This window comes from Botrytis sinoallii (genome assembly GCF_014898435.1).
Source record: "Botrytis sinoallii strain Bc 23 chromosome Unknown BSIN_027, whole genome shotgun sequence".
Taxonomy (NCBI): domain Eukaryota; kingdom Fungi; phylum Ascomycota; class Leotiomycetes; order Helotiales; family Sclerotiniaceae; genus Botrytis; species Botrytis sinoallii.
In genome coordinates this window covers 388,216-413,157 of record NW_024066054.1, presented here as the reverse complement: position 1 = coordinate 413,157, position 24,942 = coordinate 388,216, and the positions used below count along the sequence as shown (strand labels likewise).

Here is a 24,942-nt window from a genome sequence, read left to right as displayed (position 1 = left end):
AAATAAATCGCCACATATTAACGTTCCTCTGCATATTCACATCATGGTTCGACACAAGAAAGATAACTTCTCTTCTCGAGGCAAGAAATATAGTAATCCTCCACGAACCCGAGGCCCTCGCAATAACTCTGACGATGAATCGCAACCCCGCTCTTCTCGCCCTCCATTCAAAGCCGCATGTTGGGATCTCGGTCACTGCGATCCAAAACGATGTTCCGGAAAGAAACTTATGAAGCTTAATCTTATGCGAGAGTTACACGTTGGTCAGAAACATCAAGGTGTTATTATATCTCCAAATGCGAAAGCTACAATATCTCCGGCAGATCGTGAAATCATGCAACAGTACGGTGCGGCGGTTGTAGAATGTTCATGGGCTCGTACAGCAGAAGTTCCTTGGGCTAAGATAGGTGGAAAATGTGAGAGGCTATTACCATATCTCGTCGCCGCGAACTCGGTCAATTATGGCAAACCTTGGAGGCTAAATTGTGTCGAGGCTTTGGGAGCTGCGTTCTATATATGTGGATTCGAGGATTGGGCAGAACAAATATTAGAACCATTCAACTACGGCAGATCATTCCTGGATATTAATTCGAGTTTATTAAAGCGTTATGCAGCATGCAAAGACGAAGCAGAGATAAAGAAGGCACAGGAAGTCTGGATGGAGAAATTGGAGAGAGAATATCAAGAGAGTAGAGAGGGTGGCGCGGATGGTGATGATGATATTTGGAAAAGTGGAAACACGAATCATAGATTACCTGAAAGTTCGGAAGATGAGGATGAGGATGAAGATGATGAAGATGAAGAGGGAAAAGACAGTGAGGACGAAGTCGATGGAATTTATCTCGGTAAAGAACAACCAAAAAAGAAACCCATACCCAACGACGATGAGGAGGAGGAGGAGGAGGAGAAGGTTGAAGATAAGGATCCTTTTGCCATCTCAGATGATGAGGATGATGAAGAGGAAATGGCAGAACTCCGACGAAGAGTCCTAGCCTCCAAACCATTTGCCAACCCACAAAATTCCAGTTCAAAGGTCGCACCAGAAAAGATCTCAAGGCCAGTACCATTGAAAGAAGATTCTGAAGTCGAAGCGGATTCGGATAATGGAGAAGATGATGAATTTGACAACATCATTGCTGCTACTCCTGTCACTGATAGGACAGGTATAATAGCAAAAGAGAAAGCCAAGACTGTATCTCCAATCATTGCCAGTGCTACATTTTCAAGGACGGTCGTTGGGGCACCAAAGAAGTGGTGATAAGAAGTGGTAGGTAGCTTTATCACAAAATTAAATAGATCCAAAGCTCTGTCCCTTTTCAAATTCTAACGAACATTTATGGTGCTTGAAATCTTATTCTCCAGCCTTCATTGTCCCAGGTTGACTCGGGTAATTCCTTATCTTATTTCATAGGAGAAAGAATTGATCAATTGACCTAGATATGCAGTGTCTGCTGGTTCCCATACTCGATGTCTATTTCAAAGCTGAGGATTCGCTTATAGGCTCGAGAGTTGGAGTGTATTCAATCTCGGTGACAATTTATGTAGTTAGCCAGAGAATTAGAAATGATTCGTCCTCAAAACAGTTCAATAGGGTCTCAATTTCCGAACGTAAATTCTTGATTTGCTATTCGATAATCAAATTATAGCCATACATAAATTCAACATTAATACGATTCGATCCAACAAGATTGTCCAGTTTACAGCTCAGATTACTCTATTCTATAACCAGCAAAAAAACACTCCCCAAAGCTGTACTCAAAAATACTTTAGAGCAATCTAATGGTACGCCGGAGAGACAGTAGACCTAAATGGTTTAGCCTCATTTAAACGAGTTCTCCTATTCCAACCGGACTCAAGATTATCGCATCATGCCCCGACACTAAATGTCTAGTCTGTCACTCACAGCCCTAAATTTCTCCCAAATATGTCATTGTTCAAATTCTTATCAAAAAAGAATTACTTATCTAGTCTCTCCCAACCTTAGCCACAAATTCGAATTGATTCCCCTTACAAAATTAGTATAATGATATCCTCGCCATCTAAAAGACTATCGAACTCAAAAATCTTAAATTCCAACTCCTCATAATATCAGAATTACAATCTCTCACTCACAATCATAAAATCGCAAAATCCGATTTAGAGTGTTATTTAATGGTTTTGGGCTCTATTCGCTACAACTAAGCCTAAGAATTAAAATTCCACAGAAATAATTGTGAATCAGATTAAAGAACGCTGTACGATAGAAAAGATGCCACTGAAAGTCGTCGACATATCATAAGTACGAAGCAGAGAATAAACATGTTTGTAGAAAAAACTTCTGCTTTTCATAACTAATGGGACTCCCTGAATGAAAGATCATGGATTGCTTAGAAAAAGTTCGTGACTTGGTTGTACTTGTCTCCTGATATCTAGGTATGTATGGGTTCTCGCTAATCTTTCATACCGCAGGTTGAACCACCTTTCGTGAGCACTAAAAATGCTCAAATTATACCACTGAGATTGAGTTTTGGTTTATTCATGGGCTTGATGGTTTTAGAGGCCTGACGATTCTAAAAATTAGTAGTCTAGCGTGAGATGGAATTATGGGATTTGTTTGAATTACTCATACTGAGATATCATTGTCCTATGCTCATAGTATACCACGGTGGAGAAATATACGGTAGTCAGTCTCTTTTGCGTAAATGAAATATTTTGATCTAGATACTTCCTACTATAGTGGATTTCATGAACAAGTAATCTTGAGGATATGAAGTATCCAATCACTATTGAACAATTGAATCAAAATAATTCCATGCCGGTGCGATGATCAAAAAAAAAGAATGAGAAGATACAGATAACTCTAGCTTTACTACTGGACCAGCTCCTGTCGGAAAATATGTCAAGCCCATACAGAATTTGGCATTGATTCATGATCACATGATTCTAAAGATACGGAACCGTAAATTCGAGGGTGAGATTGTCAAGATCCGGTACGTCGCTAGCTCTCTCTAGTACGGTCAAAGTTTAACCACTAAGTCTAAACGTGTGCCAAACCAAGCAATGTATCTCACCCTCATTCAAACGCCCATATAAATGGGGTCATTTAGACAACCCCTTCAGATTCTCATGAGATTCTATCTTAAAAGATTAAAAAGATTTACATCACATCGCCCAAACATCATTTCCAAACCACATCCAACGATTTATCTTCCCATAACATCACATCCAAGTTATCAAAATGGGCTGTCTCTGTATCGTACCCTTCTTTAAAAACTGTTTTCGCAAGCGACGTCAAAGATCTATCCAGCGCCAGGCTCAAAAAGATGCACAAATCAAAGTCGATGAAGAAACTAAACTCAACACCGAAATTAACGCTCGAAATGAAGTTTTTTACCGAACCAGGACCAGTGATGAGAGAGATCACCGAGGAGGAATACGAAATAGGAGTCATCAACTATCGGGAACACGAACCAATCATCATTACCGTGAATGATGTCCATGGAATTACACATATTCAGGACTTCATCAATTTCAATCCTCCAGTCCCCGTGATTGAGGTATCAAACCCAGACAGAATCGAGACGACGGGGAAAGAGCCTAGTAGTGGATCTCAAGAAATAGTAGAGATGGTAGAGAATAACCACACGCCTACCAAGGAATTGAGCGACAGGGAAAATCTACAGATGGGAGAAGTCAAGAACCCTGCTATCACCAAGGAATCAAGTGATAAGGAAAGCCTGGAAATGATAGCCATAGATATGGATGGAAAAGAAACACGCATCACATGGCGAGGTATCATTACACCAGAGTGAAGGAAAAGCAATGAATCTATGCACTAGTTTCTTGGGGAACCCAGGCATCTTCGATAGCGCAACGGTACTGAGAAAATCATCGATACCATGGATGGATGGATTTAGCTAATAATGATATAGGGGCGCTAGAGCGGGCAAAATTATCCATCGCTGAAGTTCTGGGTGTTGTTAAGGGTTTGTATATCCTTGTAAGATGGGAAATGTAGCCACCTTCAATATCATTGGCACATGAGCGCAGCGTTTCTAGAAAAAATATCATATCATGAAATTTAAATTAACTCTTTCCCAAGCCTGAGAATATGTGATTAAATGCCTAGCTTCGAGCTAGATGGGCACTAATTGATGTACTAAGCGAACTCAGTCTCGTTAAATCCCTCTATATATAGGAGGAAAAGAAGCCAAAGTTGATCACTCTAATAAATTCTATCATAAATCAATTACAAATAACTTTGTAAGAATTAATAGCATTAAAACAAATCTTGAGACATTGTTCAGTTATCATATCATTTGAATCCTTAATTCTCTAAATTAAACTTGAACAATTAATCTATCAAAGGGTTTCGCCAGTAATCAATTCCGGTCCACGTTTTTTCCGTACGAACAGTTCCCCCTTGATTTTTCGACTTATTTCTTGAACTCCGACTGGACAATGAACTATCAGCCAATAACTAATTGGATTTCGAGTCACAAGCTCTGAATAAAAACTTATCAGCTGGTGACAATCCGTCTATACGTAAGCTAGATGTGGCATGAACAATTCTGACCAACCATAGACTAAAAAATAGCACGAGAGTTTAAATCCCACAAAGAATATAAATTGGAAATAAAATCCAATTCATAAAAGTTTTCTTCATTTATGATAGATACATTCACCTCAGTCATCACTCACATTATTTATATCAGTTGAAAGAACAACATAGGAAAATTGTTGATCTAATAGCAATCAAGTTAAATATGGATATGATCATCTCCTTTATTTTCGGCGGAAGCCGATTGAGATGCGCAATAATGGTCATGTTTATATTGGCTTTCACAATCTTCATCGCCATGTACGCAGTATTTAGATACATGTTGCGGGAACATGAACGTGAAGCACACATTCAAGCCGAATATCACAAAAGACAAGGGAGAAAAGAGATCCAGAAAGCCAAAATGAGAGCAGAAGAAGATCGAATCAAAATGGCAAAACAGAAGAAGTCTCAACGGGATTTCCTTGTCCAGTTGAAACATATGGAGACTAGAGAAGCAGATCATTTTGGTTGAGTGTACCGGACGTGGAACCTTCGAAATATATGGATGTGAGGTTTTTGACGGAGGAGCAGATGTGGGCCGTGAAAGAAAGAGATCGGGTGGTGCTTATAAAGAGGATGATGGAATTGGTGTGTGCAATGCGTAGCAGCTTGGAGAGTGCGTGAGTGGCGGGGTGAGTTGGATGGAAGTGGTGAGATGGGGAAGTGGGTTTCGCTCATTTCATCTGGTGTCGATAAATTAGAAAGGGTGATTTTTTGGAAGGTATCCGCTATGCTTGATGGAGGTAGAATGAATCCATCAGACCTAAACTCAAACCTACAAAAACCTTCCATCATCACACCCCCACCCAATCCTCCAGATCAAAACATAGCAAAGATTCACACGACTTGAATTCCGCAGATAGTAATTTGATTCTCAAAATCACCATCTTCCCAATAAATCAAATTACCGATTACAACCACGCACCTCAACACCAGCTTTAGAACATACTCATCTTGCCCCCCCCATCTCAATCCCATCTTATTTCCCTCCCTTCACCAATCTCCTCACTATCTCAAAACAAACCATATATTTAACGACACACCAAAAAAATATATGCCGCCGATTTCCTCTGAGCATTCCAACCATTCCCTCATAAACACACTTCAGCGCTCTCCAAAACTCTCATCTCATTTCATCCTCCCAAATCCAGATCCAAACCTAGATACAAATCCAGATACAAATCCAGATACAAATCCAGATACAAATCCAGATACAAATCCAGATACAAATCCAGATACAAATCCAGATTAAAATCTATTATTCCCTCCAACCCCCTTCATACTCATACCCATCCTCATCCCCATCCCAATCCTCACTCTATCCTCATATCTATTCACCTATCTACCCATCCATCACACCCACCCCCCCATCCATCCATCACACCAAATTCTCTACCACCATCCTCCCACCGCCATCCACCCGGCCCCTCAAACCCACTCTAATCCACCCAACCAAACCTCCCAATATCCGAAGCCAAACTAGTACCTAATACAATACCATCACATACACATACACATACACATACACATACACATACACATACACATACACATACACATACACATACACATACACATACACATACACATACACATTCGCAATTGCCATCGCCCTCCTTAAATAGTCCATCTATCTCGCTCAATCCTATCCATTCCATCCCTTTCACTCTCTCCAATTAACCCTCTCCAATTAACCCCCTAATCAACCCCTAAAACTCCCCAATCCACCTCATCCCACCAACCGCCCCCCCAAACAAAACACAAAAATCTCTTAATAACCAGCCAGTCAAGCAAACCTCAGTCAATCCATCCATCCATCTACCAATCACCTCACCTCATCTTCTCTATCATCTTCCCTTGTCCTCCTTCCTCCTCACCCCCAAAATGTATTCATGACACCAGACTCAAAATTAAAGTTCAAATGCGACTAATGAATTGGACGCACACGTACCCATACCTATACCCTACACATCGCCCAATGGACCCCCCACTCTACCTTAATGTTTAGTACGCTCACTCGCCAATCCAGTATCAAAAATATCAAAAAAAACATAACATCACACTTCAATCACCAAAACAAAGATCAAAAAATTGAATCCTCTGCTATCGAATCCGAATTATCATTTCCTCCCCCACTAATCTAATCTCATCATCCCCCCCTCTTCTCATCATCCATCCATCCATTCATCGACCCCTATCCCCATTGCCCCATGCTATGCACGCTAATATGTTTGATCAATCAAAAAAAGAGAAATAACCAACAATGAAAATCATTATTTCAAAGCCATTCAAACAGTTAAGAAACATCTTATTGCGGACCAGAGTAGGCAGACAAACAAACGAAAAAAGAAAGTAAAGTAAAGTAAAAACCCTTTCTCATCGCTCTCAGCTATCACATTCATGGTCTTTTGCATTCTCATATCATACACCCTTTTTTTGTTCCTTCGTGTGCCTGTTTCTCGTTCGTTATTTTGCCTTGACTTTTGATATCCGGTTCTCATCCATCCCGATTGTCATTGGCTAATACCTTTTTGCTCGTCTGTTCGTTTTCCAGAAAAGCGGGTTGTGTCATGAGTATTTTGATCCATTCATCCAATTCCATCATGTCATTATCGTGAAGACTCGTTCAAGATTCCATGTTCGTTTGATCCAATTCCCCCCTCCCCGAATTACAATTCTACCTCCTCAAATAGCGTTTGCACCAGTTGCTCTGAATCCCTTTGGTGGCATAGTCTTTATCTTTCCACTCGCAAGTTTCTGAGCAGCGAACTTTTCTCTTGCCAACTCGATAGCACTCTTTTGTCTCTCTCCTCCAAATTCCTTCTCACCACCTTTACCCTTTCCATGTGGCTTTCCAATCCCATCTCCAAGAATTTCCTTTCCAACAACAGCATTTGCATTACCATCTTGACTCTTCAGTACCACCTGACTTTGAATATTCGATTTTCCTTGTGTATCACCACTCTTCACTCTCTTTACCCAATCCGCTCTTCTTCTCTTGAATAAATCCATAGACCAATTTCTCCAAACAATTCTTCCAGTCCAGCTATCTCTAAGTAAAGGCTCGTAAGGCATGAGGGACATGGCGATACGTTCGCAGAGAGAAAATAGGGAAGCTGATGAGGTAGAAGTTGGAGTGGTCGTGGTATGTAAAAGGGAATCCAAGATGTGTGTTCCAGCAGACGACAAGGATAATGTAATGATTGGAGGTTGAGGTGTTGGAGTAGCTCCGGCTGAAGGTGATATAATAGAATTGATGAGCTTGCGACGGAATAAAAGATTTGAAGGGGTATTGGGTGGAGATGGAAGCAATGATGCTTGAATAATATGAGTTGTGGTTGGGTATAAAGAGAGTGCGAGAATCGTAGAGGTGGGAAGAGCCAACAAAGAATTCTGAATGAGTTGCGCAGGTGGTCCAGGAATCTTAAGCATAGCCTGAGCAAGTAATGATCCGTGAAGTTGAGATGGGCTAGGTTTTGGCAAGACAGGAACCGGGGCAGGTTTATCATCGTCAGCAGCTGCTGGAGGTGGTGCTGTAGCCAATGTAAGAGTTTCGAGAGAAATGTCGGCCATCTTCAATATCAACTCATTTTTATCAGATCCATATGCATCAGCAATACTTTTTGTGAGAGCTTCAGTACTTGCCCGTCGCACTTGACAACGTTCCAATAAGACCTTGATAATGTTTGTACGTTGCCTACCGACCAAACCTTCGATTTGAGGAGAAATTTCGGTAATCGCTTCCTCGAGATCTTCTTTGCTGAGACGATTCAAAACTCGAATGACAACGTAAGATGCGATCTCGTTTCGTGCCAATCCTGCGATTCGATCCTTGAAGATTGCTCGATAAATTTGTTTAAATAACTTTCCTGGACTATGTGTCATGATTGTTTCCAAAACTCTCGATCCAATTTGATCGTAGACAATACCATTGACGAAGATGGCAGATTGACTCCCTTCTACAGTAATGTCATCCGGTAAAAGTGTCGAAATGAGAGTCTTTTGTTCGGAATTACCACCCTTTTTGGAGCTGGGATTTGTGAGCTCTAATTCGAGTAACAATTGTAAACAAGGATTTCCAGTGGGATGTCCAACCAAAACCTGGATGAAAGCTCTGTCCATAGAAGCAATGGTATCCGAAATAATCTTCTCAATTGCCCACAAGAAAGATTCTGGCACAGTACGCTTATTGAGAGAAAACTCTGTGGGGGCGGTATCCAATCCATTTATACCAACCTTTTCCTTCTTCTTGCTTTGTAGTAATGATTTTGTCGAAGATTTCTCCAAAGGTCGCCCGGAAAGGATGATGAGTAAAACTCGAAGTGTATGGGAGGCGAATCGATCGGTGAGAAGAGAGGATAATTGTCCTTCGAGTTCGTCCAACGTAGCTAGAAACAAACTTTCCATCGACTCAGTAATCTCATCTTCTTTTGCCTCCTCTCCATCCTCTGCATCTGCCTTTACCTCTGCCACTTTCTTCTCATCCTTCTTTTCTTCTCCCGTAAGTTCTTCGGTAACAATTGAAGCCGATTGAATGAATAACGTTTCACAACAATGACTTGCGAAACGATGTGATACCAAATGAGGAAAATTTCCGGCAAATTGAGAGAACAATTTCTTTTTCTGCTGAGGTGTACTCAACAAAATCAATCTTTCTATTAATCTCGAACATGATTGACTACAGGCAATCTTCAATTCCTTTCCTTTTGCTTCCCGATATACATTTGCGAGAAAGAGACTTCGTTCTTCATCGGAGGGGAAATCGTTCAATTCGAGTAATTCGTCTGCTCTTCGAAAGTATTCTTGTTCTTCGTCCTCAAGTAATCCATAATAAGGTCGGTCCGCAACTTCAATTGCATTTGTGCCTGTGGCAGCTGGGAATGACGATAGACTTTTGTCGTTATCCAGACCTGTGAAAGAAACCTCGTCTTCAATTTGGGAAGATCTTCGCTTTTTCAGATCTTGAGAATCATTATCATGATCTTCTTCCCTATCGGTATTTTCTTCCCTCTTTCTTTTCAAAGTGTCTCTTCTACCTCTGGCATGCTTATTTTCTTTTGGCATTTTGGAGGGGATGTGTGGTTTTTTACAGGGGATTGAGGTCAATCGAATCGAATTGAGTGGACCTGAATTGAGTCGAATAGAATTGAATGTAATGTAGAAATGAAGGAGTGAAAGAATGAGAGTATAATGTAGAAAGAAGATGGAAATTCTCGTTTCTCCTTTTTCCTTTGAATCAAGGGATAATGGGAGGAGGATGGAGGCGGAAGTAGAAGGCAGACCGAGAAGTTGATGTAATTGAAGAATTCGAATCAAAAGTTTGGAAATGTGTATTGCGGGCGCTAGCGGTTTATTTTTGTACTTGTTACCTATGAAGTACTGGCTCGCTGGGTATTGTGGCACAACCTTGTCTCGTAGCTGAACTTTCTTGGCATAATGATGAATGAATGGAGTGAATGGAGCGAAATCCTGTGAATGGACCTTTTAATGGAGTCGATCGAGTGATGGATAACGAGGGAATGCACCAGTGAAGGACGAAGTGGGCTGTGAGCCTTGTCGTGCCTTGTTGTCACATAGCTAGGAAGGTAAATAAGAAGAAAAATCCAGCGTTTATCAAAGCGGTGAGATCTTCAGCCTTTTTTTTTTTTAATCTTTTTTTTCTTCATTCTTTCATCTCTTTTTTTTAAGTTTCCATTTCTACCTTCACTCGCTTGATCTTTATCTTCACTCAAACTTCACTTCATCTTCAGTCAAACTTCACTCATACTTCACTCCCTCCATACACAATGATATATACATAGGCACGTGATAGGTAACCAGCCCAGGTATAAATCACCGCTGTTTCCCTTGGTCCGATATTCTGCCGTTTTCTCGCTCTTTGGTTTTGCTATGGTCGAGGTACCGGTATGGCTACCAGCTACTAGGTATAATAAGTTTAATGGCTGTTGACAATCCCAAATGACTGATGATGGTGAAATCTTTGCGTCATGGAAATGGAATATATTTTCATCTGTTACTAATACAATGAGTTAGTCATCGCCAGTAATATTCGAGGATTACGGTTTTTATATAATATTAATCCATTCATCATCGACTGCGTGAGTGAGGTTATAATTCTATGCTGCCGGTACCGGTATTCACACACACACATATATATATACGCATTTATATATATACATATATGTATATACGAAAGTACATATACACATATATACATATATACATATATGCACATAACTGGTAGTCAATTACCTACTAGGTACTCATCACTTATTAGTAATTCGAATTCTCTTCTGGAAAAGCTCTTAGTTCTCTTGCTCTATTGACATCTTCTATTGATATTCTTCTCTATTGATACTCTTCTCCCTAATCACTACGAAATCGTTACTCTCGTTGTCACCTCTCCATCCTCAATTCCTCCCTCACAATGTCTTCAAATGTATCAAAAACCGCTTTACCACTCCGGGATCACACGCTTTCAACTGGGCCAGACGCTCCAAACCCATTGAACCGTGCCGATGAGGTAGAAGATGGTGAGAAAAGTCCATGCAGGCATGCCATTCATTCATCCATTCCAAGTTAGTGAGTTATCATTATCAGTATCATTATCATTACCTCTTCAATCTTATACACATACCTAGCTACCTACACATCCTAGCTACACACTTCCTACACATACCGTATACCTCATCTCAATATCAAAAACCTTAATCCAGCCAGCCATGTCTTTCATCCCCTTCCATCATCTCCATATCACTTCAAATCATCGCAATCAAAAGTAACCACAGTAACCATACAGTACACATCATCTAACATACTCAATTATCCTAGTTACTCAATGCCGTTCAATCGCTCATCATTCCATTCATCAAATCGGCCGATGAAGATGCCATGACCAAACACACCGGTCATGGAAAAGCCATTCCTGGTGGAGGGCCGCGAACCACTCTTCTCGAACATCACAAACCAGAGAAATTACTCCAATTGCTAGATTTCAATCTTCCCATCAATGGAAAAGGAAAAGAGGGTTTATTATCATCCATCGAGCAAGTGCTCAAATACAGTGTGAATACGTGGGATCAAGGATTCTTAGATAAACTGTATGCAAGCACCAATGCGGTACGTATTCATCTGCATCTCTCTGCATCCACAATTGAAGCGGTGTGAAAGTTACACATTCAACAAGTCCTTCAGCTGAAAACTTGATTGATAGGTTGGAATTATCTCGGAATTAACATGGGCCGTTTTAAATACAAATGTAAGATTAATCCTCCATGGGTCGTGTCTTGACGACTGATAACCTTGCATGTCATCCATCATGTCAGCCCTATACTAAACTCATCAATAGGTTCATGTATACCAAGTTTCCCCTGCCTTGACCATTATTGAAAAAACCACGGCAAAAGCCTTTGCCAATCTTTTCGGTTTCAATGGTCCTCACGCAGGAGGTATCTCAACTCAAGGTGGTTCGGCTTCAAACACTACCTCCATGATCATTGCCCGCAATACTCTTTTCCCAGACACAAAACAAAATGGAAATGGAAATCATCAATTCGCTCTCTTCACTTCGGCTCATGGTCACTATTCCCTGGAAAAAGCCGCTCAAATGTGTGGTCTGGGATCCAATAACGTGATTCCCGTCCCCGTCGATCCTCAAGGTCGTATGATTCCCTCTGAACTCGACTCTCTCATCAAAAAGAGCATTTCCGAGAACAAAACTCCCTTTTACGTAAATGCCACCGCCGGAACCACCATCTATGGTTCCTACGACCCCTTTACCGAAATCTCCGCCATCTGTAAATCCCACAACCTCTGGTTCCACATCGATGCTTCATGGGGTGGTCCCGCCATTTTCTCTCCCACCCACGCCTCCAAATTAAAAGGTTCTCACCTCGCCGACTCTCTAGCCGTAAATCCGCATAAAATGCTAAATGTCCCCGTAACCTGTTCCTTCCTCCTCGCACCCGATATCTCAAAATTCCACAAAGCAAACACTCTCCCCGCAGACTACCTCTTCCACACCATCGAAGACGGAGCCGAAGTCTGGGACCTCGCAGATCTCACTCTGCAGTGTGGTCGTCGTGGAGATTCTCTCAAACTAGCTCTCTCCTGGATCTACTACGGTACATCGGGTTTCCAGCAACAAATCGATCATTGCTTTTTCCGTGCGGAATATTTTGCCCAGTTGGTAGAGGACCATAGTGATCTGGTACTTGTTTCGCAAAATCCACCGCCCTGTTTGCAGGTTTGTTTCTACTATGCAAAGGAGGGGAAGCTAGGGGACAAAGAACAAAATACAAAAATCACACAGGATGTAGCGCAGAAATTGTTGACGAGAGGATTTATGGTGGATTATGCGAGTGGGGAAAAGGGGAAATTCTTCAGGGCGGTGGTGAATGTTCAGACGAGACGGGAAACAATGGAGGGGTTAGTGAAGGCTATTGTGGAGATTGGAGAGGGTGTTGTTGTGTAGACTTTCTAAGAGAAGGAATTGAAAAGGAAGATGAGTATGAGAACTTTTCATTATTTTTCGAGACCTAGATGATTAGAACTACATTTAGAGTTTCATCATTCCATTCTAATCAATCCACACAAATTAAAATAAGAAGAAATCAAACAGATTGTTTTCTATCAGATTCCATGGCAAACCCCTCATTAACTAATAACCACCCAGCAAACAAAGAAAACTCCATCTTCCATTCCCATCATCCAAAACTCCCTCCCCCCAAATCAAAAATCCCCTCTCTTCAAAGCAGGTTGAAACATGGAAATAACACTTTCCTCCACCTTCCTCTCTCTCTTTCCTTTTCTCTTCTCCCCACTCCTCCTCCCTCTCTTCCCTCTCCGCGCCCATCCATATTCCCCTCTCCCTCCTCATCCCCATCCCCATCCCCATCCATCTCCTCAATCGTAATCCACTTATCATCTCCCCTCCCCCTCCCCATCCCCATCCCCATCCCCATCCCTCTCCTCTTCCCCCTCTCCCTCCTCCCTCCTCCTTTCCATCCCCATCCCCAATCCCCAATCGTAAACCTCCTCTCCTTCTCCTTCTCCTTTTCCCTCTCCCTCCTCCTCTCACCCACATCCCCATCCCCCCTCTCCTTCCCACTCCCACTCCCACTCCCACCCCCCAACCCTCCAATCGTAAATCTCCTCTCCCTCTGTTCCCCAACCCCCAACTTACTAACCCGATACCCACCATTCCCATCATACGTCCGTCTCCATTCTCGATTTTGGGAGCGTTCCTCCGCGGCGCTTTTGGTGCTGCTGTAGAGGTAGGTGAGGGCTGATTTCATAATTATTTTTTCCGAAGAGGTGTTTTTTAGGTGTGTGTTTCTTTTTTAAAAGGTCGTTTCCCGGGTGTAGTTTGTGATGTAATATATCTCTCTCTTCCCAGCCTAGCTGAATAGAAATCAATATGAAGATGTGAATGTGAATGTGTAGATCTACAAGCTCAACATAGAAACAAGGTTTTATTTATCTTTTGTGTTTTTTCGTATCGGAGAAATTCGAGGTGTCGTTGTATTGAGTAATTATCTCGTCGAGGACTTGCAGATGTGGTGTGATATAATCTGGTAGATCCAATGTAAATATAAATATCAATATAAATGCAGATCCAAATGCAGACCCAGATTCAGATTCAAATCCAAGGAATCCGAAAAGAAACAAATTCAATTAAATAGCCAAATCAAACCTCCAAACACAATACAATACAATACAATATAATACTCGGATAATTAGTTGAAATCATAACCCCTCTCCTTTCTCATCGTTCAATACCTACCTACCTACCTACCTACCTACCCACATCCATCCATCCGATGCGAAAACATCAGTGACACACACACACACACAAACCTCGCAACAAAATCTCACCTCACCTCACCTACCTTACCTTACCTTACCTTACTTTCCTCCTCCCTCCTCATCCATCGTCGATCAATCATGCATCATGCATTATTCATTTCGCATCATGCCTCGACCGCGAAACCACACAATCCACACATCAAAACTCACCTCTCATTCCCAAGAAAAGTAAAGAAAAGTTTCATCCTCTCCCTCGCTCCCAAATCCTGAAACAACCACCAAAGCACCATCCATCCATCCATCCATCCATGCCAACCGAGTACTTAGGCACCCATCAATCCCCACGTACTCCGTTTCAAAAAAAAAATAAACTCAAATATCAAACATTATATATTATATATTATATATCGGACGAATATGAATCCAACAACCATCATATCATATCATGAATATCATAAGGTTATTCCATGCGAAGTGGTCAGGAAACGAGTTTCGTTCCATTCCGTTCCGTTTCGTTTCGTGTCAGAGCACAGACTCAGTCGACTTACTAGACTACACTACCCCCCCTCTACCTAGGTATATCATACTCGCCTGTAACATTAACATTAACATCAGCATCAACATCCGCATCAACATCTACAACCAAGGCCTAGGAATGGGGATATTGATGTGGTTGTATATGGGGATGTAGATGTAGTGTAGGAGTTGGAGTGGGAATTGCAATGCAATGGGAAGAAGTGGGTTTAGGTTACTTGTAGAAATATCTTTTGATGCTATCGTCGAGACTCCAGATTCTCTGAGTGATCATGAGTACTCCGTAATTCCGTATACAAACCACACTTTCCATTCCTTGAGATTCATTCGAGCGAGTAATCATCTGAAGCAAGGAATTGGCTAGCTATCTATCCTCTGACCTCTACCTACATAGTATCCATACAAGAAAAAAACAGGCCAGAATTGACCACTAGCGAAACCCCTCTCACCAATTTAATTGTTCCGATTCGAGTTGGAGAATTGGAAATTTGGATAGTATTGCAGTTAGAGGCTAGTTAAGGATTTGTTTAATACTATTAACTTTTATGATTTTTTGTGTAGTTGATTTATTATCGGATTTATGAGTTGATAAATTTCGATCTATTTGTTCTCCGAGTCAATAGACGAGGTGAGATAAATCCATCCATCTCTTTGATGAAATGAAATGAAATCAAAGAATCTTCGATCCATACAAGAGCAGTGAGTGAATTGAAGACAGAATCTACTAATCTAGTATCTATACATAAAAACCATCTGTCCTTTCATATAATCATGCGGTATAAACTTTTCTCATCCATTCATTCATTCAGTCATCCATCTCCTATCTCTCATCTTCGACCTCCGCAAATGCGAGTGGAAATCTATATTGATACGTATCAAATCCTCACAACTACTTCTACAAGGAATTACAAATATCTCTTCTCCTGCTTCTCCTCATATGCCTGTATTTGATCTCCGATTTGGAAGTCTGTCCATCCTGAAAATCCCATACCACATTCACCACCCTTTTTCATTTCCGAAACGTCTTTCTTTACGTTCTTGAGCGATTCGAGTTTGCCTATCAACCGAGTTAGTATATTAAATTCTAATTGCTCCTTGAAACGGGAGCTGGGCAATGGCAAGGTAATGATGAGAATCAAAAGAAACAATAAGCAATGACATACCATCAAACACCTTCTCCCCATCTCTCAGTACCCTATATCTATCATCCTTAGACACGGTACCATTACGAACCTTACAACCTGCTACACTCCTATATTTCCTTCCTTTGATATTGATATCGAAGATTTGTGCCACAACAGCTTCACCCAATACTCTTTGTGTAACCAACGGTGGTAAGAATTTCGACATCTCAGCTCTTACATCATCCATCAATCTATAGATGATGTTATGGTCCAAGATCTTAACCTTGTTGTGCGCAGCAAATTGGGCAATGTTCGGTTCAACTTCAGTGTTGAAGTTAATAACGTAACCTTTTGCAGTGGCAGCATGTTCGATATCAGATTCACTGAGTTTACCGACTCCAGATCGAAGAACGATAGGTTCTACTTCTTTAGTACCAGTTGCGTTCAATTGATCGACTACTGCTTCGACGGATCCACTCACGTCTCCTTTGATGACAAAGTAGACAGGTTTAGGACCGGTAGGATCTTTGTTAGGAGTAGAAGAATCATCTTTCTCGACTTCTTCGCCAAGAAGAGCAGATTCCTTCTCTGCCTTTTCACGTTCGCGTTTATCGTGTTCAATTTTGCGGTTCTCATTGATAGCTTCCATATCCGCGGCCAATTTATCCCTTTCCTCTTTCTCAAGTCTGAATTCGATAACACTCTTGGCCTTTGCTTCATCAGGTGCTTGAAGAACTTCATCTCCAGCAGATGGTTGTTCTCTCCATCCATCGATTTCCACTGGTGTACCTGGACCGGCTTCTTCAATCTCCATACCGGCTTCATTGCGTAGACATCTAATTCTAGCCCAAGTTTTACCAGCGACGATAAAATCTCCCGGTCGCATGGTACCTCTTCTAACCAAGATTGTAGCAACCTTACCCATAGACTTGATACTTGCTTCGATGACATAACCTTCTGCTGGACCATCTCTTTCGGCACGCATATCAAGAATTTCGGATAAAGTAACAGCGGCTTCTTCCAAATCATCCATTCCTCTTCCAGTCTTGCCACTTACACATACGACTTGAGTGTCACCACCAAAATCTTCGACATCGACACCATGACGAGCAAGATCTTGTTTCACTCGCTCAATATCAATTTCAGGCTTATCGATTTTGTTGATTGCGACAATGATTGGTACCTTTGCTGCTTTGGCATGATTGATAGCTTCAATCGTTTGTGGTTTAACACTATCATCTGCTGCAACAACCAAAATCACAATATCAGTAACGTTAGCACCTCTTTGGCGCATACTCAAGAAAGCTTCATGACCAGGAGTATCGAGGAAAGTAATCGTTTTCCCTGAAGGCATAGGTACAGAAAATGCTCCGATATGTTGTGTAATACCGCCGTGTTCTGATGCCGCAACGGAAGATTTTCGTAGATAATCAAGAATTGTAGTTTTACCATGATCGACGTGTCCCATGATAGTAACAACCGGAGCTCTTTGAGGTAGTATTGAAGGATCTTCGGCTGGAGGTCTAGCTTTCAAATCTTCAGACTCACCTCTTTCAATGATGGCCTCGAAATTGTATTCCATAGCAATAAGTCCAGCATTTTCAGCATTCAAAATGTGATCATGATTAACACCTTCGAAACCTAATTCTTCCAATTTGTCGAGGAAATCTTCAAGCTTGACTCTGAGTGCGACGGCTAAATTCGAGACGCTAATGAACTCTGGCAAAATCATAGGGATTGGTGCAGCTGCTTTCTTTTCTGCCTTTTCACGCTTTCTTTGCCTTTTGAGTTCTGCTCGCTCAGCAGCTAACTCACTCGCTTCATCTTCGTCTTGGTCCGTTTTTATTTCTCGCTGTCTCCTAGCTGCCTTTTTGGCTTGCTTACTATGGGCATTTCTTGGCAACGAGTGATCTCTGTGGTTTGGATTGTTCCCGGCATCTTCGTCAACTCCCCAACGTCCCGATAATCTTCTGTGCCTCGTTTCTAATTCCGCTGGAGATGAAAATTCGTTGATGACTTTTCCACGCACATTCGACTCCTCCGGCTCTGTCGCTAGTGGACTATAAGCAACCTGTTTTTCGGCAGGCTTCTCAACCGCATCTTCAACTTCCTGAGGTCTCACTGACTCAACCAATGGGCTTGGGCTTGTCAAACCGGGAATCTTGAAACTACTTCCACCAGCCTTACCAAAACCTGAGCCAAGTGAAGGTCCAAAAGATCCAAGAGGTTTCAACATACTGCGAGCTGATTGTGCTGATTGAGCTGGACGTACGGGTTGAGAATCTGTGGCAGGATGTGAGTTGAATATGGATCTGTTATAACCATTGTTTTGCGGGGGTTGATAATCATTCATGGGACTCGTTTGTGGGGTTTTGGCCATGTTATTACTTTTATTATAACTATTTGGCCTACTCCACATGTCCGCTCTTGGAACTTCTGTAAAGCGACCTCTTTCTGATGGAAGTCTACTTCTCAGCGGCGTATAAGTCCCCGAACTAGCTTCCTGTTCTCTTCTGGTTTGAGCCTCAGTGATAGGATCTTGTGGTGGTTTAACTGGTGGCGGCGGTCGATTCTCTTCTATCTTCTTTCTCAATTGAGTCCATGTGGATGCATCTTCGGAGCTTTCTTCAATGCTTTCAGGTTGAGTAGGAGTTTCGGTTGAGTCATTGATTATTTGACTGGAAGTCTGACTACGAATACGAGAGTCGTCTTTCTCAAAAAATCGCAAAGGCGCATCCTGTACAGTGTGCTGCTTATTCGTCGCATGTATATCCATAGCCTCCTTCCTTTTCGCAGCGGCCTTAGCTATCTCAATTTTCTCCTCTTGTGAACGTGGTATGGGTCTAAAGGCTCTATTCGTCTCTGGTCCCGGCCCTGAATGTATCTCGACTTTTCGTTGTTGACTTACATGGAACTCTTCTTCGGCAGAAGGCTGTGCAGGTCGCTCTGGTTTGGGAGGGTCTGGTATTCTTGACTTCATAGGAATTCCAGCAGCTGGACGACCGAAGCTAGCAGAAGGTCCTACTCCTGGAATTTTAGAGCCTCCAAAGGCCGGCTTACTGAAGCCACTTCCCATTCCAGGTCCAGGACGCCATGGTGTGACAGGTGCCTTGGGCTGCGCAAGTGGAGCTGATTCATACTCTTCAGATTCTCGCACCGCAGTACCTTCGGCGGGTGGTTTTGATCTCGAATCAGAGGACTGTAAAAATCGACGCTGTGTATGTGAAGTAGGGCCAATTCCTCCAAGTCGATGCCAACAAAAAGCGCATACTGATGGAGCTGATGTTTCCTATATTGATTAGATTATCATAAAATCTTATAAGATTTAAGTTCCATACCTTTATTAAATTGCGACCCCTCCTCATGATTGCATTGTCGTTTCAATGAATATTTAAACAATTTTCATAAAGTTGCCATCATGATGATTGAAGGAATTTACGGTTACCGAAATGCACTAACTACGCATTTCAATATTCCGAGACATTGTTCCAGCCCTTCCCATTCACATTCCATACAAATTAAACTTCACAACCACATAATTTTTAATACATTCTTGTATCTACGGATCATTATGCCTCCTAAAGCGAAGTCGAAGAGGACGTTTAATACTACCTCTGCTAAGAGATCATCCCCAACCACTTCAGATGAACCTCCTGCCCCCTTTACACGGCCTCCTCCAAAGCTTCAACCATTCCTAGAGAAGCTCTCGAAGTATCATATTTACATTGCGCATATCGACAAACATCCCGCAGATTTCAAAAAGAAGATCTTCTTGGTTCCGGTGCTTATGAATGTTGCAATTGTTGTAGGACTCCTATGGCGCGCTTCTACTGTCTTCCCCTTTTACATGAAGATTTGTTTTTCGATGATGGGGAATTACAACGAGACGACCATTCAAACTCATAAGATACCATTGAATGATACAGGATACGAGATTTTACGTCGTGCTTCAATATTTATGATCGATTTACTTCTATATATTTTTGTTTGGCCATGGCCTCGAGATTTCTTTCTGGGACGAACAATCGGTAACCCAGTGTCATGGAGATTAGGAGTAGGTTTCCGCGAAAGTGAGATTGTTGTGCGCCGTAGTAGAAAATGGGATCAAACAATTGGGGATTTCTTGAAGGAAGATAATGAAACTGGGAAAGAATTAATGTCATCGAATGTCAGAAAGGCGATTGAGCCATTATGGTTGTCACAAAAGACCGGATATTTGATGTTGAACAGAGAATGGGATTTGGATTGGAAAGCTATGATTCAAGCTACAAAAATGGTGGATAAGAAGACTATGGATCTTCAAGATTTCAAGACGACTGTCTTCGCATGGCACGCAGCTTATGGATGGATGGTTCAAACTGAGGCTCCTATCGACCCAAATAGTAAGGAAGAGTTGGGAAGGAAGAAAATAACAACTTTCAAGGATGAATTGACATTGATGGGGAAGGAAAACCTTTTCTTCAAATGGATTGAATTGGTTCAGTTCGAATCATCGAAACCGGAAGGATTTGGTCCTGAACAGCAAAAGATCACAATGGAGAAGGCCAAAGTAATGTTCGAATCACAAGGAGTCGACTTTGAAGCATTTTGGGAAAAGATTGGTGGGACTGAAGGGCTTCCTGGAATGGATTGATTTGGTTTCGAGATTCAGATGATACCCTATAGAACAAGTGATACATTTTCCACCAAAGGCATGAATAAGTATACAAATGATTACGCAGTGATCCGAATACAACATTCTGATCAAGTTGATAGGTTCGTGCTTTTAAAGGGGCACGGTAGAGCTACGCTCCCAACATACACAAGTGTTGGTTACCAAACATGATGCTGATGCACCTCTCAAAATCCTAATTTCTACAAGTGTAGACAGAACGGTGACAAGTGGTACTTGAATAATCTTTGAATCACTGGCATCACACTGCTTTATTCCCGTCTATATCCAGCAATCGTGGTTTTTACACTGCGGTTAAATGAAAAGTGGCATTCTAGTCGATTATTTGATTCATTTTGTTTGGATTACTGAAGTAGATTTGATACACCATTCTCAACTTCGGAAGCGATCGAGATCATGCACCTGCCGAAACCTGTTCCTCCCTACATTCGAAATGGATCCGCCTCTGAAAGGCTTTTACGCTCGACAGCTTAGGAAAGCTTTATGTTTCTCCATCGCAGCAATTCATCTTACAGCCCACATGCTTTTCCTAGGTCTCTACTACATCCTAAATGTACACATCAAAATTCTGAATGGACACACCGCAACGCCATGATCAACGAATTTATCAGAGTTGCTCTCTGCCCTATCATATATATCAAGCTTATACCACCTCTCTCGATGGATCCAGGGGCAGAAGGAGATTAATATCTAACAATCAAAGCATGAATTGAGAAGATGTAAGTGACATTCTTGCCATTGCTCCCGTCATACCATTTATGATTGGAGGCACACGATACTCAAGATTATTCTAATTCGACAAGCAAGACACCGTCGTTCTACACTTCGACGGTGCCTCATTCATATTCGGATCTAGTCGAGTATCTGAATGTTCGGATGCGGCTGAGCTTCTCATCAAACACAAAGCTAAATATGCACTGCTCGTCCAATACGACCTTGTCTGCGATTCCGCTTTGTCATTTTCGGTGGCTCTCCAAGACGGAGTTAATGCACGCAAGCATCTTGTTTATTTGGGTATCTCTCCATCTAAAATCGTCATTTCGGGAGATTCTGCTGGAGGAAACATTGCAGTTGTGTTGTTAAGACATGTTTCTGAGGAGGAATCAGATGGTGGGAATGGTTATTTCTTACCCAATCTTGTCAGTTACACATTGTGGGGTTCATCTATTGATCTCCCGTCTCAAACTTGTGCCCATATAGATACGCATCGGGATTACATAACAGATCACCTAGCGGGCCTCACATTAGAATGGGGTATCAATCTATATTTCCCAGATCTGATGGAAGTCACGGATTCTTGGTTCTCATTACTACTCTATTCATTCCCCACACCAGTACCAATACGGATGGTGACTGAAAGGCAAAGGGAGATACTTAGCCATACAATCGTTGAGTTTGCAGCGGAGACGAAGGAAGTAGAGGGTAATAAAGTGGAGTTGCATGAAATCTAAAGTACACCTTATGATATTCTCCTCGTGGGGAATAAAATGGGATGATACAAAGAAGCAATGAACGCGGCAACTGCTGCAGATCGATGTTTGGACTTCTCCGAGAAACTTGCCAATTCTTGGTAATATAGGGATTTAAATTGATGAATTGACTGATAGCCTAAAGTACAGCCAACGAAATTTTGTAACGTGGTTTACTTGATGGAAGTTACGTGCAGAGGCTGGAGAAGATGAGTGGACCGTATCGCTCCGAGCTTTCGAAACTTTCATCCTTGCCATAATGTTTGGAAGTGATGAGTATATCGGAAAGTAAAATTCCACATGTCATCATTGTTGAAGTTATTATTGTATCTTGTCTTACCAATCCAGATATGATTGGAATTTTCAAAATCATGCATGTTCCTGATCTGCCTCTGTAGTTTAGAAGCAAGTACTCCATGATTTATCCCGAGGTCATTTTTTCTTATCCTAGCCTCTTCTTCTGATGTTCTTTCGATGTTCTGATTAGCTATTGGTTTTGTTCCTTACAGTTTTCCTCGTCAGCTAATGCCGATCCAAAACTCTAATGGTGTTCATTAACATTACTATCATCCAATCAAAATTCATCACAGGTCTTTCAAAGTTTTCGTTGCATATCTATGACCTTTTCCCATAGGCCACATTCTAATAAGAAGCGTTCGACTAGTATTCGATTGCCTTGGTAATCTAATTTTATAAGGCACTAAGACTCGAGTACCGTCATTCCCACATCCCTCTGACCAAATCACATTTCAATTACAGTTCTGTTACAAACTAAGATGACGATGAACAAATTCATCCCAACAAACTTCTAAATGCCATTCATAGGGTCGCTCTTCCAAGAGCCGCTAGAATCCACTCCACACTAGTACCTGACATATCATCCCAATTCACACATTTTGATCTTCAGCTAAACGGGTTATATACCTAAAATGGCAATAAGCAGTGTGTATCCCATGAGGGGTTGTCTTGTCATCTATAATCCCCTCTCTATAGCTTCCTTGGCTGCTCCTTCATCTTCGTCGCACCATTGCTCAAGAGAGAATGTCAGCATGTCTTTCATTATAGCTACTCGCGCTAAACTGTACCTTACCAAGGCAGACAGTTTCAACTTTGTCATGAGATTTGAATGTCATCAATGGGCCAACAACTTTAGCATTGAAGTTCACTCCTTTCAAACTCTAAAGACCTTGCACTCGATGAAGTATCTGCTTGTCAAATTCGAAAATCATTTAACCTCGAAATATGGTCTCACTGTCAACCATGATTTGTGGCTTTGAATAAAACCTAAACACTTTTATTTTTTATTTTTTATGTCTCTCATAAGCATTGCCGAGCGGTCATGGGACAATCTATGTTCAAATACCGCAATTAGTGCAGATCGCCCATGAGCTAATTGATACCACAGAACTAGTTTCAGGCTGAATAGTAAATTCTACATGTGCGCCTCAGGGAAACGTCATTCACTATTCGAGATCATCCTTAAATTAGACTTTAAACATGATAACTAATTATATGCTTTATCTGATAGGATGAAGTAACCCCTATATTGATCGTTTTTTCTTAGCGTACAACTTCACGAACGCATATAAATATTTCCCCAATTTTTCTTCACGTTCTGATCATACCCAATCACTCTTTCACAAACATTCGCGAATCTATCATTCAACTTATATAATATACATATATACAATCGCTTTATACACAATCGCTTTATCACAATCGCTTTCTACATAATCACTTTCTACACAAACGATCAAATTCAACTCAACATATACCAAACCATAACTATGAATCCCAACAACACCATGAATTCCAACAGCACCGATAACTTTTACGCCGGAATCACCTCCAAAAATAGCACTTGCGCCAGAGCTATCACCTTGAGATCATGTATTCCAATACATGATGCAAAATCCATAAGTGACGAGCAAAGGCCCGCCTACATTGCAGGTGTCTCAATCGCCTTTTTTTTCATCATCATTTTTGCTATCGCCATACAAAATATTCGCGCTCGCATTGCCTCGAACAGGTCTATGGATGAACAGAGACGAGTTGAAGAAGGGAGAATGACCAAGGCTGTTCAGAAGGTCACTGGTAGTGAGATGGTAACTGATAGTGAAAAGACAACTGGTAGTGTAAAGACAGTTGGTAGTGGAACGACAACCGGCAGTTTAAAGACAACTGGTAGTGTAAAGACAGTTGGTAGTGGAACGACAACTGGTAGCTTAAAGACAACTGGTAGTGGAACGACAACCGGCAGTTTAAAGACAACTGGTAGTGAAAAGGCAGATCAAGTTTCAAAGAAACCTGTCAAGTTGTGAGGACACGCAGTCTACCTAAGAGAATGAGGAGGTAGAAGAATAAGGGATGGTAAAAGTTTGGGCTGTGATTTTCTCCAGCGCGGTTACGATGAACGATTAAGGAAATTTTGGATGATAATTAATGACGGTCTATTTTGTATGATGAAATGTTAAATAATTAAATACGGTTCTCATGAACAATTCTCATGTATCTCTTTTAACATTACTGATTACCTTGTATAATCCCTACGTGAACACTCTATTATTTTATCGATCTCTCAAGGATTGTCTTTGTCACTACATTAACATAATTCAAATATTGTTCTTCTTTCTGAAGACGTTTTTTTGAATGTTTTCATTGTCTCCGGAAAGATGAGGAAACACTATTAATTAGGACAATAACGTTCATCAAGATTGGCTGGGACCGGAGCTCTTGTGATCAACACCGTGCTGA

General features: G+C 41.4%; 10 protein-coding genes across 10 annotated transcripts; 7 read left to right on the top strand and 3 right to left on the bottom strand.

Annotated features, from left to right (window-relative positions):
* Nucleotides 1-43: 43 nt before the first annotated feature.
* Nucleotides 44-1,258, top strand: EAF02_010750 (uncharacterized protein; the record flags this gene model as incomplete). The annotated part of the gene is made up of 1 exon (XM_038906798.1): nucleotides 44-1,258. One exon carries the CDS (start codon nucleotides 44-46, stop codon nucleotides 1,256-1,258), a length of 1,215 nt encoding a protein of 404 aa, XP_038753346.1.
* A 2,101-nt stretch (nucleotides 1,259-3,359) lies between these two features.
* Nucleotides 3,360-3,791, top strand: EAF02_010749 (uncharacterized protein; the record flags this gene model as incomplete). Its single annotated transcript, XM_038906797.1, has 1 exon — nucleotides 3,360-3,791. One exon carries the CDS (start codon nucleotides 3,360-3,362, stop codon nucleotides 3,789-3,791), a length of 432 nt encoding a protein of 143 aa, XP_038753345.1.
* A 1,047-nt stretch (nucleotides 3,792-4,838) lies between these two features.
* Nucleotides 4,839-5,054, top strand: EAF02_010748 (uncharacterized protein; the record flags this gene model as incomplete). Its single annotated transcript, XM_038906796.1, has 1 exon — nucleotides 4,839-5,054. One exon carries the CDS (start codon nucleotides 4,839-4,841, stop codon nucleotides 5,052-5,054), a length of 216 nt encoding a protein of 71 aa, XP_038753344.1.
* A 2,213-nt stretch (nucleotides 5,055-7,267) lies between these two features.
* Nucleotides 7,268-9,646, bottom strand: EAF02_010747 (uncharacterized protein; the record flags this gene model as incomplete). Its single annotated transcript, XM_038906795.1, has 1 exon — nucleotides 7,268-9,646. The coding sequence occupies one exon, from the start codon at nucleotides 9,644-9,646 to the stop codon at nucleotides 7,268-7,270; it is 2,379 nt and encodes a 792-aa protein (XP_038753343.1).
* A 1,363-nt stretch (nucleotides 9,647-11,009) lies between these two features.
* Nucleotides 11,010-13,055, top strand: EAF02_010746 (uncharacterized protein; the record flags this gene model as incomplete). Its single annotated transcript, XM_038906794.1, has 4 exons — nucleotides 11,010-11,105; nucleotides 11,414-11,701; nucleotides 11,796-11,840; nucleotides 11,931-13,055. The coding sequence occupies 4 exons, from the start codon at nucleotides 11,010-11,012 to the stop codon at nucleotides 13,053-13,055; spliced, it is 1,554 nt and encodes a 517-aa protein (XP_038753342.1).
* A 274-nt stretch (nucleotides 13,056-13,329) lies between these two features.
* On the bottom strand, nucleotides 13,330-13,878 carry EAF02_010745 (uncharacterized protein; the record flags this gene model as incomplete). The annotated part of the gene is made up of 1 exon (XM_038906793.1): nucleotides 13,330-13,878. The coding sequence occupies one exon, from the start codon at nucleotides 13,876-13,878 to the stop codon at nucleotides 13,330-13,332; it is 549 nt and encodes a 182-aa protein (XP_038753341.1).
* A 1,950-nt stretch (nucleotides 13,879-15,828) lies between these two features.
* EAF02_010744 (uncharacterized protein) lies at nucleotides 15,829-19,412 on the bottom strand (the record flags this gene model as incomplete). The annotated part of the gene is made up of 3 exons (XM_038906792.1): nucleotides 15,829-15,980; nucleotides 16,087-19,336; nucleotides 19,386-19,412. The coding sequence occupies 3 exons, from the start codon at nucleotides 19,410-19,412 to the stop codon at nucleotides 15,829-15,831; spliced, it is 3,429 nt and encodes a 1,142-aa protein (XP_038753340.1).
* Nucleotides 19,413-19,618: 206 nt separating this feature from the next.
* EAF02_010743 (uncharacterized protein) lies at nucleotides 19,619-20,680 on the top strand (the record flags this gene model as incomplete). The annotated part of the gene is made up of 1 exon (XM_038906791.1): nucleotides 19,619-20,680. The coding sequence occupies one exon, from the start codon at nucleotides 19,619-19,621 to the stop codon at nucleotides 20,678-20,680; it is 1,062 nt and encodes a 353-aa protein (XP_038753339.1).
* Nucleotides 20,681-21,152: 472 nt separating this feature from the next.
* Nucleotides 21,153-22,170, top strand: EAF02_010742 (uncharacterized protein; the record flags this gene model as incomplete). Its single annotated transcript, XM_038906790.1, has 3 exons — nucleotides 21,153-21,272; nucleotides 21,423-21,438; nucleotides 21,527-22,170. The coding sequence occupies 3 exons, from the start codon at nucleotides 21,153-21,155 to the stop codon at nucleotides 22,168-22,170; spliced, it is 780 nt and encodes a 259-aa protein (XP_038753338.1).
* A 1,823-nt stretch (nucleotides 22,171-23,993) lies between these two features.
* On the top strand, nucleotides 23,994-24,509 carry EAF02_010741 (uncharacterized protein; the record flags this gene model as incomplete). The annotated part of the gene is made up of 1 exon (XM_038906789.1): nucleotides 23,994-24,509. The coding sequence occupies one exon, from the start codon at nucleotides 23,994-23,996 to the stop codon at nucleotides 24,507-24,509; it is 516 nt and encodes a 171-aa protein (XP_038753337.1).
* Nucleotides 24,510-24,942: the final 433 nt, after the last annotated feature.